The sequence below is a fragment of the Nuphar pumila genome, chromosome 3 (assembly GCF_984573655.1).
Source record: "Nuphar pumila chromosome 3, dmNupPumi1.hap1.1, whole genome shotgun sequence".
Classification (NCBI taxonomy): Eukaryota; Viridiplantae; Streptophyta; class Magnoliopsida; order Nymphaeales; family Nymphaeaceae; genus Nuphar; species Nuphar pumila.
The window spans coordinates 16,881,696-16,899,236 of NC_143251.1; the positions used below are offsets into that span (position 1 = coordinate 16,881,696).

A 17,541-nucleotide genomic window follows, 5' to 3' on the forward strand; every position below is an offset into this window, starting at 1 on the left:
AACCCGCCAACCCGGCTGACCCGTTTAATAAACGGGTTAGGCGGGTGGGTCAACCCGCCAACCCGTCTGCCCGACCCGCCAACCCGACCCGTCAACCCGACCCGCCATCCTGCCTACCTGCCAACCCGATCCGTCAACCTGCCAACCCGACCCGCGAACCTGAAAACCCGTTTACCCGACCCAACCCATTTATTAAATGGGTTGGCGGGTCGTGTCGGGTTACCCGTTTATTAAACGGGTCGGGTTCGTGTTTGCCACAGCCGACCCGTTTAATAAACGGGTCGGGTTCGGGTTGAGGTATGCTGACCCGCCAACCGACCCGCCAACCCGCCAACCCGACCCGATTGCCACCCCTATTCCAGATACGTGACTGACTTGGTTTCTTGTTTGAATGCACATGTGAAAGGTGAAGGAGATTATGAGAAGAAATTTAAAACTTTTAGAGGTGACAACATATAGCTATCAAGGCTTATTTTTCAAATAAATAGCGGGGTCACGATACCATTTTCCTTCTTAAACTGTCTTCACAGACTTCGAGTTTTCTATTGATGGCAAATCATAGCCCTCGTTCCATTACCCTTTTCTTTTTGAACAGGTTGATCGTGCATTTGTTCCTTCGCTTGTTGAACATTTTGGTATCCATTACCATTCAAGTCCTATGCATTAATATCATGATCATCACCCAAAAAAAAACGTTGGAAGCCCTCAATTAATTACCCTCTTTTTTTTTTGTGCACAGGTTGATTATGCATTTGTTCCTGTCACTTGTTGAGCATTTTGGCATCTATCCCCATGAACTCACCATTCAAGTCCCATGCATTAATAGCTTGATCATCAAACCAAAAATTAGCTGGAAGCTGCGGAACTCAAAAGCCCAGAGTTCTTAGGGGATGCTAAGGCTGCAACCGTATCAGAAAATGCATATGAGAAGGGTCTATCGTACTCCATAATGCAATTTCCCAACTTACACAGTTTCCTGGATACCTGTTGCATCTAAACATCCCAAAAAACACACGAAAAAAGCAAAAAACTCGACAGAACACAAACAAGCAGAAGACTTTCAACATAGAAAGGAACTTCTCAACATAAAAAACTTTCCTGGATAACTTGTTTATCTTCTACTTAACATATCAACTTCTACAGCGATAGCAATAAAACCAAAAAAAAAAAAAAGGAAGAACACCAACAAGCAAAAAAAAACTCAATAAAACACACGCCCCTTCACTCAAAGTCTCAAACGCTTTCTTTCAACATAGAAATCGAAAAACAGAGTACCCCACATATCGATCACCACTGACAAACCATCCCTTTTGGAAAGAAAACCAAAAAATAAAACCTTCTCCAGATCAAAACGCATTAATCAATCAATCCTTGTAATTACGCTCTTCCAAACATAAATCCTAACATAATCATCAAACAGAAGAACTAAAATGAGGTCAACAAAGAGAGAGAAGACGCGCACCTTTGGTCGAGAAGAAGAATGAGGCGAGATGGGAGTTGAGGTCGGGGTAAGAGAGTGTCGAGGTGAGAGGAGAAAGTGAGAGAGTCGGGGTGAGAGAGACACGGAGGATGGGAGGGTGCCCACGTCGAGTTTTTTTTTTTTTTTAACTACGTTCCCCCTCTGCTTGTTCTTTTGTAACAGGGGGTGGGGTGAAACTCTATTTACATCGAAAGTAGGATGCAAGTGCAACGGACGGTGTTCAGCACGTCCCCCGCGTCCTGCACGAAACCCGCTATCAAACATGCTCTAAAGGTACGTTCGGGTGCCTCAACTGGATGGGATTCTGATTCAACCCGCGGGTTGGCGTGATCGAAAGCACGGGTTGCCTTTTCAGGCTGTTAGAATCTGAATGATCCAACCGAACGTCCCCTAATTCTCTCTGACGATTTTAGCTTTTTAAGATTGTTCTTGCACCAAAATTGTCCAATGAATATTCCCAAGGCGCTAGCTCAGCGTGGTTGTTCTTGAGGAGCACATGTAATTTTTTTCCTCATTATATAATTTATATTTACTATTTAGTGAACTTAATCCCAGTGGCCCCTTTCCGGTTAGCCGATCGACTCGCGATTTTGAGGCGGTTTTGGTTTCTACTTCCTCAGTCCGTGCTCTTCCAGTCCCGTCTTTGAAGTATCAGATCCCCATCCTAACCAACGGGTCGAGTGAGAGACAGAGGAGAGAAGATGAGGTGGTTGACACAGGACGGCCAGATATCTCGAGAAGACGATAAAATCCACACCGACGTTCTGGCGGAAGCAAGGAAGGCCTGCTACAAGGTACGCGATTGGGCTCCGTTTGATTACTAGTTTAACCGATGAAGGTGGGAACATTGGGCTTCTTTTTTTCTGTGATTTCAGGTATTTTTTTTTCTGCAACAGGCCCGTGATGCCTTCTACGCTTGCCTGGAGAAGGAAGCCGACAAGAAACCCACCGAAATCGCTTCCGTCGGCCTTCTCTACCCGCATGATTGCAAAGGCGCACGCGCCGAATTCGTAAGCCGGTGTCGAGCGACGTGGGTAAGCGCGCCAACGCCTTCCCTCCGGTGTTTTTTGCTTCTGCTGCGTGTTCGGATGATCATCATCGTTATGTTTGTTCGAATCGATGTTCTGGGGATTTTTTTGTTTGGATTTTGATCGGTTTTCTTTAGTGTTTCTGTTTGTTTTATTCTTGCCTGTGTGTGAGAGCGTGAGCTTTCGGTTGAAAATCAGGTGAAACATTTCGATCGTCAGTATTGTGCGAAGAAGAGGGTGCAGAGGCTGCTCGATTCCGACGATCCGAGAAGAGGGCCGATGACTCTTCCGCAGCCTTACACGCTCAAGCGCTGATCTTTCTGCACACTTTCCGGGGATTATGACGGCGGTAACTTGCGAATTCTTCCATCTGTGAGTTGTTTTTCTTGGTGCCCTTGATTTTGATGCCATTCGTGTGCCTTTTTTTCGTTTTAGAACTGATTATGAGCTTGTTCCTCAATGTCTTTGTGATTCCAATGTCCGGGTTATCAAATAGGCAACCCACTGCTTCTATTCTTGAATATTTTTCAGTTTCTTTCCAAGTCGCTTTACCGGTAGGCCTAAAAAGGCTCTTTATCTCCAAAGGCAATGCCATATATTGCCCTTCTGCTGCACCAAGGAGGTGTCAGGAAGGTGCAATCTCCAAGCTTGTCAGCAAAAAAATATAATCAACTGATTTTTATGTTCTCAAACTGAGCAGACAACAACATGTTAGCATAATTTTTCCTTCCGTTTTCAAGTTTGTTTGGTTAGTGGTTTTGTATACCGATGCTAACCAAGTGAAGATGATGGTCATTGATGAAGGACCTGCCCACTACATCGCCATCTTAGGATAAGTGAAAGCCCCGGGTGCAAAGACTTCTCTTTAACAGGATCTCACTGCCAAAAGGGAAAAAAAACTATTCATACATCCTTACGCTTTGTTGACTACGCTATGTTGATAGGTTGAGACACTCTTCCACTTTTAATTTGTGGGTGGGGAGTTTCTTAGAAGTTCAGTATAGCAGGATCTCACTGAAAATGGCCTTGAGTGAATGCTTTGCCAAGTTAGGCTATCTGCTTCTGCGGGCTTTGTTGAATGCGTAGGGCCATAATTCTACTTTGTAGGGGTTTCTCCTCACCGCTGCCTCCCAGTGAAAATTGTCCTTCCAGCAATGGCAAACTATTGGTACATAGATCTTGCTATACAAAAGAGAGACGGGAATAGAGATCCTAATGGTATCTCCACCAATCATTGATCTCTCCAAGAGTAGTAGTTTGCCATCACCATAAAACTCTCTTCTTCACCTCCTCCCCCCTGATTTCAGCTGATCTTTTTCCAAGTACCCAGTCTACAAAGAAAAAGTTCTTTTTTTGCATGGCAACCCTTTAATGCATATTTGGTATTCAATGACTTCACCCACCAATCATTCACGTGGTAAAGTGATCACAACCACAAACATGCCTTGTTCATCAATCCCAAGCCTGAATTCCTATCTCATGCATAATCTCAGGTAAAATAATTTGTTTATGGAGATCAATTATACTTCGAGGTAGTCCATTCCCCTTCCAAAGGAATGATCCAAAACATTCTTGTTAGGCATGTAGACTAGTCACTAGGATAGAATCTATGTCACAAAGACACGTTGACACGAGGACGCATGACGCGGATTCGACTTGAAAGTATGATTTTTTTTTTGAAACATAGGGCACGTGAACACATAATGTTTTAAATTTTTAATCAATAAAAAATATTTTTTGCTATTTTATTATTAAAATGAAACTATAAAATATTAAATAATATTAAAAAATTCACGGTACGTGTCAGTGTCCGTGTCCACATATCTGCACATGCCACTAGGGACACCCACCAAAATGGTGTGTCCCTGTGACATAGGATAGAATCTTCTTCATTATAGTTTCTGATATTTTATGTTATACTACTACTCGGTTTTCCTTGTTATTTATTTTGGTGGCTCTTTGTCACCTATTTTAGGGAAAGTTGTCTTTCCTTAGAAAAAAAGTATCATAATGTTCTAAGTAATACCTATATTTTCCTCCTTGGCAATAAGTTGATCTGAGACAACCAAACTATCAATATAACATGAAAGGATCATGTAGGTTTTGAGAGAATGAAAACATAAGACCTTGTTGCATTGCCTTCATGAATGATTGCAATTGGTTGCAAGTTGGTATTCAAGGTGAAAACTAAAGCTGATGGATTAAAGAATGATATAAAATAATATTGGTTGCAAAAGGTTACAATAAACAATATGATTAGAACTTTGTAGGGACTTTTGCAGCAGCGACTCATATGGCCATAATAAGATGATTGTTAATAGTTTATTGGCTAAATAGTGGGCAATCTGCTAGTTTGATGCAGTGTTTAAAAACTGACCGGGTCAACTCGATGACTTGGCTATTCACTGGGTCAAATTATTGAGTAACCCGAAACTTAACAAAACTCATCCGAGCCATGGCCAAGTCAGCAGAGTCATGGTTGAGTCATAGAATGACTCAGCCGAGTCATACATATATAATATGTTATATATATGCATATTATGTATATTATATATAAATCATTTTCATAATTAATAATGTAATATATATACTTTGTGTACATATATGTATATTATTATACATATTACAAGTAACAATTAGTTATACAATGTATATAAACATGTACATAATTTTCATAGAAATATAAAGTCGTTATGACTCGGACAAGGTTACCAAGTTGACTTGGTGAGTCACGAGTTCACCCATGCCAATTCGAGTCACAAGTCACTTGGTTTTGATGTGAAGAATGGCGGGAAATATACTAGTTTGATGTGAAGATGCCTTTTCGAGAAGAGATCTGAACTAAGAAGTTTACATGGAATTACTTCCAAGAATGACGGGTAGTCAAAGTTGACTTTGCAGCCCAAAGATAACACATTATATACATGAACAAGCTCTCAAAGTGTGGCTTGAAAAGTTAAGTACAACAATAATTTTGTGTGGGCTTATATAATGTTAGCATGATTTAACTCTATTTTGTCTTAGCCTTTGGTAAGGGTAGAGCTCTTTTGTTTTTATATGATGATAACATGTTAAGTTGATAACCATAGGATATCATGTGTAACTCATGCCATAAATGTTTAGAGCATACTTTTTGTAGTGAAAGGTTTGGGTACTCGAGTACTTCCCAAGGTTATAAATTTTCTGGAAGAAGGCATTTGTTGTTGTGACACAGGCATGCAACTGATTTTGTAGTCAAAGTTGGCACGGTAACTGACAAGCATAGACAATTGCTAATAAGTCCTATTGTACACTTGGGCAATCATGATCAGCATTATTAGATATGTGAATGAAACAATTGATTATGTTTTGATATTTGTATCATCTTTCACTTTTGGAATTTCAAGCATATATAGAATTATAGATGCTGGCATTATTGGGTCACTTCAAATAAATGTTCTACCACTAGATTTGCATCTTTTGTAGACAAAAGACAAGATGAAGTTGTTTGATAAATGACTGAAGCTGAATACAAAGCTGTCACAATCAACTTCAGAAATTGTATGGCTGTGGCAACTGCCGCATGATATGGGTGTTGTTATGTAAATTTATTTCTGCAGCACACCATTCATGTAGGGGATGTTGAATGCCTCAGATATCAGATCTGAGAATCTGAGGTGGCATGGGGCATGCTGATGTGGCCCAGTCTCCTTGCCCAAATCTGAAACTATTCAAATGAAGGATTCTGAGATCCTGGTATAAAGGGGATAAAGGCCAGATTCCCGGATTTGAGAATGGATGGGCTGGGGTCTGTTCTCAAATCCTCAAATCTCAAATTCGAGAATGTGAGATCCAAGCTTTTCATATGAAGCCATGGCAAAAAAATCCTGAATTTAGTGCACAAACAATATATAGAGAAGTTATTTATAAGGCAAAGTATTTGGCTAGATCCATTTGCTTTCCATATGTTTCTTCTCAACATCAAATTGCATATTTTACCAAGTTATGCTCATTTCTAGGTTCACGTTTCTTTTATCTAAACTCTTCAGTCTCTCTCTTAATGCATGTAGAGTTTGAAAGTGGTATGAAAATATATGTATAGATGTAGAGTTATGTTCATTCCTAGTTTCACGTTTCTGTTATCTAAACTCTTCAGTCTCTCTCTTAATGTATGTAGAGTTTGAAGGTGGTATGAAAACCTATGTATTCCTCTGGTCATTTTTGCACAGATCACCTTAATCATTTGTGCACTAGTTATTAACTTATTATAGTTCTTGAGGGTATTTCTGTCATACACTTATGTATTGCATATAACTACGTAGATAGTTCTTAGTTGATGATGAGACAAACAGTTCTGTAAAACCAGTGGTGTCCGTTTTCGATTTCAGCGTTATGGTTCCTGATGCTTTCATTTAAAAATGTATTTGGGTTTCTCTTGGCTTGTAAGTGCATAGTTAGCCCAAAATGGATACAGAAACAATCAATGATTGATATTTAAGCCTAAATCTTTTGAGAAGAAATACTGCAACATAGGTCTCGATTGGTCTGTTACAGGCTTAAATTGGTTCCCTGTATGTTTCATAAGAGAGAGATGCTGCCAAAGCTACTTTTGCTCTTTTGATCAGTGAAACATCGTCCTAAGAGTGGTGCATCAAGCCTGATCTGTTTTTCATTGGATGCTTAGGGAGAGGTTATTTACTAAGATTGCTTTTCTTTTACCTTACGAATCATGCTAGATTTGACATCCCATTAATTCTTCCTAGATTAATTTTGTTCAAGGATATGTTGAATATCCTAATGTTATTGATGCCAATAGCACTTGTGATGCAGGGGTTGATCGAGTTACCAAACAACTTCAGAATAGTATTAGGGCTGTCAAGTTAAGAGGGGTGACATGGCTATCAGTGTGTGAAGAATTCTTATTAAGTTTTGCAGGAGACATGAGTTGAAAGGGTTGAAGCTTGCTTGTTAGACAATTTTCACATTTATCATCTTCCTGAACAGGATTATTTAGAGTGTATCATTTTTTTTAAAGGATAGAAAGGTGGTAAGTCTTACAGGTTACTGTTATCATTATTGGATTCCAACATCTTTTCTTGGATGAGGATCAAATTGTAATCTTGATGTTTCCCTATGAGCAATATCTATGTTGCTTGTTTTTCATTGTTTTCATTGATTATAGAGTTGTGAAATTTTGCTACCATGAGTTAACGTTTTTTCTAAAAGGATGTACTAGAGAAGAATAGAAGGGTGAACTGATTTGGCTTAATCATAGTTTTGGCGAGGATGGAAAGTTCCCTGCTCCATGCAGGTTTGGAATTCCATGTTGAATTTGATTAGAATGATACCTTTAGTCATAAAACACAAGTCCCTGATGGATTCTTGGCATGCTTGAGTTGCTATTGGAGTATTTAGAGGATTCCTCATTCTTTTCCTGGGTGATTTCATTGAGGAGGGGTTTGTTATTGCTCTCATCTCTTTGTCTCTATTTTACTTGATATTCATTTTCAACTTTCTTAAGCAGGACTCTTCATTCTGCTCAATAAACTAGATTAATCTGCATAATTTTTGCATCTGATTTGGCCATCTTATATTTCAGATGATAATCCCAGATAGATGATTAAGCTAGAAAGATTTGAACATTTTCATATACCTGAAATGCTTTTCCATTGGAACAGTTGTCGAATGAGAACCTGCTGTCATCTACCATTACCCTCACTTAAGTTAAATATTTTAAATGAATTTAAATACTCCTTTCCCCTCTCTTTACCCACTATCCCCATCAAGCCTATTTCCCATATGTTTTTTCTTTTTCTGATAATTCTTCCCCAGGTCTTTACATGGTTGCTTTAGAAAGACGGATACAGAACATGGAATGTGCCATGGCTGAATATTCTAGGAGATTTGTCTAGCGGAGAGTACTGAAGGGGTGAGGATGCATAAGACAAATATCTGTAATGCCGTTAGATTTCTCATGATTGTAACTTGAGAATCCTGACAGACCATAACTGAGTGTATTTGAGATAAAGATGTGTGTCAAACAGAAAAGGAGACAACAAAGGAAACAACAGTATTCATCTTTTAGATTTAGAAATGTGCCGAACAAAGGAAATATTATTCATCTTTTCGAACTATAATTCTCCATTCCTCCTCCTTGGTCATCTTAAAAACAAACACTAAAGTAAAGATTGTTAAACTTCATTTTCTTGTTGCTTCACTACAATTATTATTGGAAGTGCCTTGCAAATTGAGGCGGTCTATTCTGTGAATTTCTTGCAAGTTGTTTTTATTTATTTATTTATGGTGTAAATGACTTCCAATTTCTTTTTGAGATTAAGGCTATAATATCCATCAGTTCATGGTGCTTGGCTTCCATTTTCGTGCATATAAAGATGCATCGCTCTAGACTTTTAATATGATAACAAAGGTAATTTCTTACCTTCGATCTGATGCCATCAAGCGATCCTATCTTATGCGCAGGAGTCGTTTGCTCAAATGACAGAGAGGTCGCCCCTGGAATACTCTGCTGGCCGGTTATTGTAAAAGTGGTTGCTATTTTAAAGTTTTCGAGTTATTTTGTGAGAATGCACTTGGTACGTGTGGGGCTAAACCAGTTGATGTTTTTTTTTTTGGGATAACTGGAGAAAAACATCCTTGCCGAAGGAATTGATTAGCATAAAACCCCAGGTCTCCTTTGTCCACCAGGGACTACACCCATCTTTGGCTTCACGTCTAAGGATGAACACCCTTGGGTTTACTTGTGATATGCTATGGTTGATGGCAATAGTTATCTTTCATTATGTGTTTAAAACAGCAATTATGTGCTTTTGATAAGGATAAAATAGAAACTTTACAAATCTTTAAAAAATTGCCAACATTTTGAGGAGACTAACATCAAGGTCCCCCTTTCGACACTTTTTCTGAAACATTAGGTCAGAGAATGGAGCACATCACATGGGGTATTTAGTAGAAATGGAATATGGCTTCTAAGCAACAATCAGGGACTTATGAAAGATTGGTACCTGATTTTTTTTTTGAGGGAAAGAGAGAAATAATTTATTAAGTACCTGATTTTTTTTTTGGTACCTGAAAATTTTCAGGGCGATGAGATATCGGCCCCCAAATAAGATTCAAAACCCGACAGTCAGATTGAAGTTGCGGAGTGCGGCCATTTGATGCGGACAGTATGCATATCAGTCAAAGTATGCTTAAACTGCAGATTGGAATAAGCAGAAACACCATCAAAGATACGCAAGTTCCTTTCCTTCCACCACCCATGAAGCGATCTGAATTTGGGGATGATCAGAAGAACTCTAGCAAAAGATGATTCCTGAGTGCATAAATCTCTAAACCTCCAAGAGGCACAGAATATCTGTTGGAAAAAAGACCCAAACCATAGAAGGTGAGGGGTAGATTCACTGACCGCACCACAAAGACAAGAAACACTGACCACATGGAGGCCCCTCTTACGCAAATTTTTGTGAGTGGGCACTCCGTCCAAAGACACCAGCCATGCGAAGAATCTCGACCAAGGTGTTGGGCCCGAACTCCATAGATGGGAATGGATCCAAACCTTGTTCACAAAGTGCCATATAGAACAAAGAAACCGAAAATTCCCTGTTTGCCGAACACGACCAACAACAACACTCTTCAATATTAGCAGGGGGGAGGGAGCGAGAAAGGAGCTGAAGTGCCCCCAAACCTTGCATAGATGACTCCAAAAAGGTGAGGGAGATCGCCGATTCTTAAATGGAATCCACCCGCAGGGCTGACCTTGAAGCTGATATTTAGTTATGAGATAGATTGATATATACGTTAGGTTCCTGCATAAACCCCACCACCATCTAGTTAACAGCGCAATATGCTGCAGCAAGAGATTAGGAACCCCCAAACCACCTCGGCTGGTAGGTAAGGTGACTGACTACCATCCAACAAGTGAAGTACAATATTTATCTCTTTTTCCAACCCTCCAACTAGCGCATCTGCCTTGGCAATAAGGCTTCTACCTTAGCAGGGACTTTATTCCCAAAACTCCTCTCTTTTGGCCACAGTAATTATTTAACCCTATTTTAAAAGGCTATTCTACATGATCAGCACCAATATTTTGATGAAGAGATAGAAGCAAGTGTCAAGCTTATGTAACTTTTGCCATAACTAGTGCCATGTCTCTATATCGTGCTTTTGTGTTAGACCTCACCACTGCCTTTTAATTATGTCATGCTGCTCTGTGAAAAACTGAATTCAAATCTGTAGCATCTGCAAGAGAGAGAGAGGGAGAGAGAGAGAGAATAGCAATATTATGTGAAACCCATTTTTTATCCTCCTTAATAGTACACAGTGGGACCTGAAGAGATTGTACAAGATATGCAGCAAGTCCTAACAAGCTACCAACCCCCTTCCAGTACCCCACTGCAAATACATAAAACTACATGCAAAGAAAGATGAAAAGACTACGACAGCACCACTATGGTGACTTGGAGGATTGAACACGCTACAAGACGGACGTTTTGATATCCTTCCTACCTTATACACGAGGGAAGATCGATAGACCAAATTCGGTGGCAAGTCTTGTCCCTCTTGCTAAAATATGGTAAAGAAGAGCCAAAAAACAGAGCTTCTGACACATATTTCCTACCCACTGCACCAGTTATTATTATTATTATTTTTTTCTCTGATGATCTCATCGACTCATGGTAAACAAAGCACAGGACCATGCTCTGTAGCTTTATTTATAGAGACATTTACATTCCCAAGTTGTGATAACAAAGTCTAGCTAGCAAGCTTGGGTTGAGGGGGCTGCTCTGGTCTATTGGATTGCCACGTTTGGGTTGAGAGGCTGGGGTTGGGGGAGGTGGCCCTTCTCCTGCAGGCTCTTGACCGTCTCGTAGAGGCATTGCCTGACAGGGGTGAAGGTGAGTCCCAGCTCCTTCAGGCGTTCGTTGGAGAATTTGTATGCTTTGGCCCTTGGCTTCACCTCATCCGAGCACCTGCACCACCAACACCGTACAACAATAATAAGCTAAACTACCACCCACAAAGATACACAGTTGGGATACAGTGATCTCTTAACTCATCTCCTATATGGTCACGGCCAATCACATGGCGGCCACAGATACAGAAGTGGCATGCCTCTGGTTGGTAAAACCCTTGAGGTCCACCTTCCTAGTATACTAGGGACCATTCCTTGCTTCTACTTCGCCGCAAAGGATGTCCCTTAAAGGTTTCAGCTGCTGATGACATCGTGCTTGCCTTTGTAATCTACCCCACCACTTGTACAATAATGGAGAAATGGACGGTGACAATGCCAAATCACCATTAGTCGATCGGTGATTTGGCAGATCACCATATCTGATCTGAGTTAAGAGCAAATGTCTAGAGTTTTGATTTTTTTTTTCAAACTAATTAGAAATAACATCCTATACACAACAAGCATCAAATATAAATTTTCAACCATAGTCACAAACAGGAAGCGTTTTGCTACATGGAGAATTTTTTTTTTTTTTGAAAGGCAAGACCCCTAACAGATAACTCTTAAGCCCTATGTGGCAGAGGGATTCGAACCTGGGCCTTCAGCTTGGCACAGGACCCTGCTATACGGAGAAACTTGCTTCCTCGGAAGCCGGTAAATCCTTGCTTCTGTGAAAGGAGGGGAAGCTTTAAGAAACCCGCTTTTCATTTCCTGGAAACTATGTTTTCAGTGCATCAAATCTAAAGTGCTTAAATATAAGTTTCTTTTATTATCGATACTTTTTGAAGAAAAATTATATTTGTGAAAACTATTCGTCTCGAAAGTTCATTTTTTTTTTCAATTTTTGATCAATAAAAACTATTTTCGGTATTTTAATATAAAAAATATATTTTTATTGAAATAAAATAAAAAACCATTAAAAAGATAATAAAATATTGAGTGTCAGTATCCACGTGTCACCGGGACACGACACCAAAATGGCATGTCCCTTCGACATAGTTTGAAAATATCGTGAGATTTTTTCCGAGAATGAAATTTGTGACAATGTTCTATGTGATACAGCGGACTCATATCTAATAATTTCATAATTAAACAACATAGTTTAAGTGACAATAAAAAGAAAATTTCAAAATCAGTGTTTAGCCATATTCTGTGTAGAAACTACTTTCGACTAAGCAATAGGTCAATAGTTCACAAGCATTTAGAAAAACAAAAAAGGTTTTTCTGCCAATGAATTGAAACGTGAACAGTGTCATTCATGCCACAGCCAGAACGTTCTATGCCTTGAATGGCAATGGTGCGGCCTACTGAAAAATATCGCGATATTTTAAATGTTTTAAATTTCAAAATGGGGACCCACGTTTTTTTGAAACCAACAGTCAGAATTGAATTGAATCGAATCCGCCCCAAAGCGATTCAACTTGGCAGAATAAGGGTTTGAATCGGTATTTGTTTTTTGGTTTTCTGTAATTTTTTATTTTTATGATCTTTTGAATTAAAAAAAAACAGATTCGCCGATTCTGCCCGGTTCTTTTCGAGCCTGAATCAACCAATTCTCTATATCTTCTTGAAAATTGATTCGGGTTTGAGACTGATTTTTGACAATATTGCCTAAAACCAATGATGCTCGATCGGGATAGTAGCCAGTCCAATCATTCGAGATGACTTGTCCGCTTTGGACAAAGTGGAGGACTAGTGCACCTAACCGATGGCTGGCCTCACCTGTAGTTTTCCTAAATTCTAGAGGAAAGATCAGGGGGGATGTGGAGTATGCTGGTGCACTTGATCACCCACCATTAGGGATGGCAGTGGACTGGGGAGAAATGGGCCCCGCCCCGCCTCACTGGATTTGGACCGAGAAGGGAGGACATGAAACGGGAATGGAGGTGGAGATGGAGGTTAAAATTAAAACCCGTACGGGGATGGAGGCGAGGATGAGCTTACGCTTTCTACCATCCCGCCTTGCTCCATCCCCGATCTCCGTTAGTAAAATGCTAAAATACTTTTTAGGGATGGCAGTGGACCGAGGGAAAACGGGGCTCCGCCTTGCCTTGCCCCGTTTGGACCGGAGATGGAGGACATGAAACAAGGATTGTAGTTAAAATAAAAACCAGTGCAAAAATGAAGGCAGGGATGAAGGGCATAATTTTGAGAGGGGAAGGTTTAACTTAGAGTTGCCAGTCGGGGAAGCGATTTGGAAAGCAAAAGCGGAAAGTGAGGCACCTTCAAAATTTTAGAAAACGAGAAGCGTAAAACGTCTCAAAAGCGACTTAGGAAGCAAACCGAAAGCGACTTAAAAAGCGAACAGGAAGCAAACCTAAAGCCAAAAAAGTAAAAAAAAAAAGAAGACAAAAATTTTAAAAAAATAAAAAGAAACAAGCTTCCCAATTTCTTTTTTGCACTAATCAACACCGGGACCCAACACCCCTGTATTGGACTGACTACCTTGCAAGGTTACTATCACTTTGACTATTCTCCCACTGTCCCTTGCCGTATGATGCAAGCACGAAAGTGAAAGAAAAGCATACATGGACCAAATCTCACAAAATAATGGAAGCCATCTGATCACTGAAAGTCTACCCGCGATCCAGTGGATCAGGAATCCTCTCACTCATGCCATTTGTAAAAGGGTGGTCCACTGATTCAGCTGTATCGGACGATACTGATACTCAACTTAATCGTTATGTATTGGCCAAAAAATAAATAATTTTTTAAGTGTCAATCATAATGTGACACGTGTTAAAATCATTAAAATAGTTTTAAAATAATATTAAAAAGTATTTTTTGATATTTTTTTAAAAATAACCGATTCAAGCCTGCAGCGCACCATCCAATAGGATGCGTATAGGCCAACGATATGGACGGATACTGATAACATTGAATGTCCTGTAACTTGGTGACATTCACAAGTAACTCCTACCAGATCAGCGGAGCCCCTTGTGGGCATATGCTATTATCTTTAAAACGCTGGGTTAGATTCTAGGGTTTACAACTACTAGGATTTGTGGTTGTAAACGCTGGGTGAGATTGCGTTTTACAGGATCCTCTTTCAGTGTAGGCTTCGAATGAAATACTGTCATGTGATTGCCTGTATCAAATAGCCAGGACACTTAGCCGCTCTCTCAACCCTTCTCTCCTAAAGTGGACCACCTTCAGACCAACGCGAAGTTGTGTTTTGATATATCACCAGAGAGCGAAAGGAGAAGAGGATAAAGCTTACTTGGTAGGAATGGGATACTCCGGGAAGAGCTTGGCGAGGATGCCGACGACGTCGCCGCGATGAAGCACGCTCTCGGCGCACATGTACCGACCAGACGCGGATGGGTCGTCGAAGACTAGTATGTGGGCGAGAGCCACATCCTTCACGTGGACGTAGGCCTGCACCGAGTTGGCGTACGTCTTCACCGCGCCGGTGAGGTACTTCATGATGTGCACCGTGCTGGCGTTCATGGAGGGTTGAAGCGGCGGGCCCAGCACCAGAACCGGGTTCACCACCACCAGGTCCACCCCCCTCTCCTTCGCCACCTCCCACGCGCTTTGCTCCGCCACCGTCTTCCCGTAACAGTACCAGTTCTGCAAATTAATCTCGCCAATATCATCTCAATTCACCGTTTCACGTTCAAAGGCAGATGAGTTATTCGGAGAGGTTGGGTGTAATTGAGAACCAACAGACCTTGGTGTTCTTGCAGAATTCTAGATCGCTCCAGCAGTTCTCATCGACCACCACTTCGGGGTTCCTGTTGGGATCCATGTAAACAGCACCGATGGAAGAAGTGAAGACCACACGACGGACTCCGGCCTCCGCAGCCGCCTCGATCACGTTCTTGGTGCCTTGAACCGCCGGCTCGATCATTAGCTCCTGTTTGATTTCGATAACAATGGAAAACGATCGTCATCATCAACAATCTCCATCCTCTTAATGTTGTGTTATATATAGTTGGAAAGAGGTAGTATCAGGAAGAAGAAAGAAGAGTATGAGATTGACGGTTAAAAGTGGGGGTGTACCGGATCATCCGTCACCGGAGAAGCCGTGTGGAAGACACCCTGGCATCCCTTGATCGCGTGGAGAAGGCTATCGTAATCGAGAAGCTCCGCCCTGCACAGTATCAATCTCTCCTCTGCTCCTTCCAAGTTCCTTAGGTGGATGTTCTTGGGATCATCTGTGCAACGCATAAAGATGTACACAAGGTTACACTCTCACAGTTTCTAAGTGGGATGCATGGTTCTCAAGTAAGATATATTGTGGAAATTGAGTATAACTGATGATTGGTTACATACAATATGACCTAAACTACACGAGACTGCATGAGTTAGGTACAAAGGGAAACTGCCCAAGACACCTTGGATGCCATGCATCAAGAAAAGCAAGGGCACCTGAAACCCATAAAAAGTAATGATCCCTGCAAGAATTTTTTGTGCTGTCTGCCTTCCTAGATCAACAACATCAATGATTGAAAAAGCAACGGCTGAAATTCGTCCGCAACAAGAAGGTTTAGGTACATTTTGAGTGACCTTCAATGGCATCTAAGGCACCTTAGACAGTTTTCCATCTCTTGAACCTAATCTGATCTACCCTCCCATGTTATTTCCTGTAAGGCAACTTTTTTAAGCACTTTTAAGGAGATGGGTAGATGTATAGCGTGAGACGTGGTTGGGGAATCATGCCGAGTACTCTACACGTGCAGCGATTTTCTGTGTTTTTTTTGGCTCGAGTACCAAAGTTAATCATGATCGATCTCTTTCAGGAAATCAATTATAACCAATAACCAATGATCGATTGTATGCAATGTGATTGAATTTGCCCTTGGTTATTATTTCCTCCCTTTTGGATGATGCGGCGGCCATTAGCAACTTTTTTTTTTCTTCACCAAGACTCTATGGATCTATGTACCCAGAGGCGGAGCTGGGGGGGAACAGTTAATTTTTTTTTTTTAAAGCCCAGTCCTAGCCCAGCCCTGATTCCATATGAAATAGATTTTTATCCATTTTTTTAGCCCAGTCCAGTCCTAGCCCAACCCTGACTGCAGCAAATATTTTGATTTGTCCATATGAAATAGATTTTTATTAATAATTGTAGCCATTTTTTATTTTATCTAAAAAAAAAAAATTTCGGGGGCGCTGCCCCCGAACCCCCCGACTATCACACCATTTTTTTTTGCTACACCCCTGTTTGCCCCCTCACACATGAATCCTAGCTACGCCACTGCATGTATCCATGGTGGAAGAAGCAGACCTGGGTTCCTGACGGTGCCTCTGACAGTGTATCCCTTCTCCAGCAGCAACTTCACCAGCCACGAAGCAATGAACCCTCCAGCTCCCGTCACGCACACCGTCTTGCCGGATCCGATAGGACCGTCCACCCCCATCTTCCACTGATGATGATAATTGTTCACAACAGCTGAAGAAAAAGGAAAAATAGAAAAGGACAAAGAAGGCCGGGGATAAGGGAATCGAAGCCAGGCACTTACCGAGCAACGGGGCGGTGCAAACCCTGAGGGCGAGATTACTCCTCCTCTTTCCTACCAATCCGGTGAATTGCTTGCTACCAAACAGGCGTCACTGGGCCTCCTTATAAAGTTCTATCTATAAATTAACCATGGTTAGTTTGCGTCTAACCATGGTTATATTAACCTGGTGGGTAAGTAGTGGGCCAACTTTAATTTTTCAAGGCACGACCAAAGCCCGGCTTTGACCAGAGACGACAGCTTGGTGCGTGATGACGTGGAATGCCAGATGGGGGTGAGGTTTCTGTGGCTCTAATGCTGAGAAAATGACGTGGCACCACTCGGACTCATCGACCGAAGTTCGCCATCAAGTGGGTTCGGTTGAAATTCTTAAGGGTTAGGTGAGGGAGAGTGATGGCCATGCTTTCTAGCTTTCTTATTGTTCTTCCCCCCTCTCTCTCACCTAACGCTTTCTGTCGTTGTGATCTCGAAGAAAATCAGAAGGTATGGTTGATCAGTGATGATGGTGGTCTTTCAGTTACTGACCCACGCTACCAAAATTTCAACATTTTTTTAATTCGCACCCACCAATTGGATTGACTCGATAATATATGCAGGACAGGGAGACTTAATTAGGTTATT

General features: G+C 41.1%; 2 protein-coding genes across 8 annotated transcripts; one reads left to right on the forward strand and one right to left on the reverse strand.

Moving 5' to 3' along the window:
- Window positions 1-1,610: 1,610 nt before the first annotated feature.
- LOC149842141 (uncharacterized) lies at window positions 1,611-10,794 on the forward strand. 4 transcript variants are annotated; one of them, XR_016430759.1, is made up of 5 exons: window positions 1,611-1,978; window positions 2,054-2,274; window positions 2,377-2,514; window positions 2,707-2,880; window positions 7,318-10,794. XR_016430759.1 is itself a non-coding variant. In XM_089998946.1 (4 exons), the coding sequence occupies exons 1-3, from the start codon at window positions 2,182-2,184 to the stop codon at window positions 2,821-2,823; spliced, it is 348 nt and encodes a 115-aa protein (XP_089855072.1). In that variant the 5' UTR covers window positions 1,611-2,181; the 3' UTR covers window positions 2,824-2,857; window positions 7,318-10,794. The 4 variants fall into 4 exon arrangements, 1 of the variants encoding a protein (XP_089855072.1); XR_016430760.1 differs by having other exon boundaries at window positions 1,611-1,753; window positions 2,036-2,274; XR_016430758.1 differs by having other exon boundaries at window positions 1,611-2,274.
- On the reverse strand, window positions 9,514-17,009 carry LOC149842142 (cinnamoyl-CoA reductase 1-like). 4 transcript variants are annotated; one of them, XM_089998943.1, is made up of 6 exons: window positions 16,924-17,003; window positions 16,689-16,827; window positions 15,461-15,615; window positions 15,129-15,314; window positions 14,676-15,028; window positions 9,514-10,743 (listed from the first exon to the last, which is right to left on the reverse strand). In XM_089998943.1, the coding sequence occupies exons 2-6, from the start codon at window positions 16,819-16,821 to the stop codon at window positions 10,698-10,700; spliced, it is 873 nt and encodes a 290-aa protein (XP_089855069.1). In that variant the 5' UTR covers window positions 16,822-16,827; window positions 16,924-17,003; the 3' UTR covers window positions 9,514-10,697. The 4 variants fall into 4 exon arrangements, with proteins under 4 accessions (XP_089855069.1, XP_089855067.1, XP_089855068.1 ...); XM_089998941.1 differs by lacking the exon at window positions 9,514-10,743 and adding an exon at window positions 10,787-11,474 and having other exon boundaries at window positions 16,924-17,009; XM_089998942.1 differs by lacking the exons at window positions 9,514-10,743; window positions 16,924-17,003 and adding an exon at window positions 10,787-11,474 and having other exon boundaries at window positions 16,689-16,902.
- Window positions 17,010-17,541: the final 532 nt, after the last annotated feature.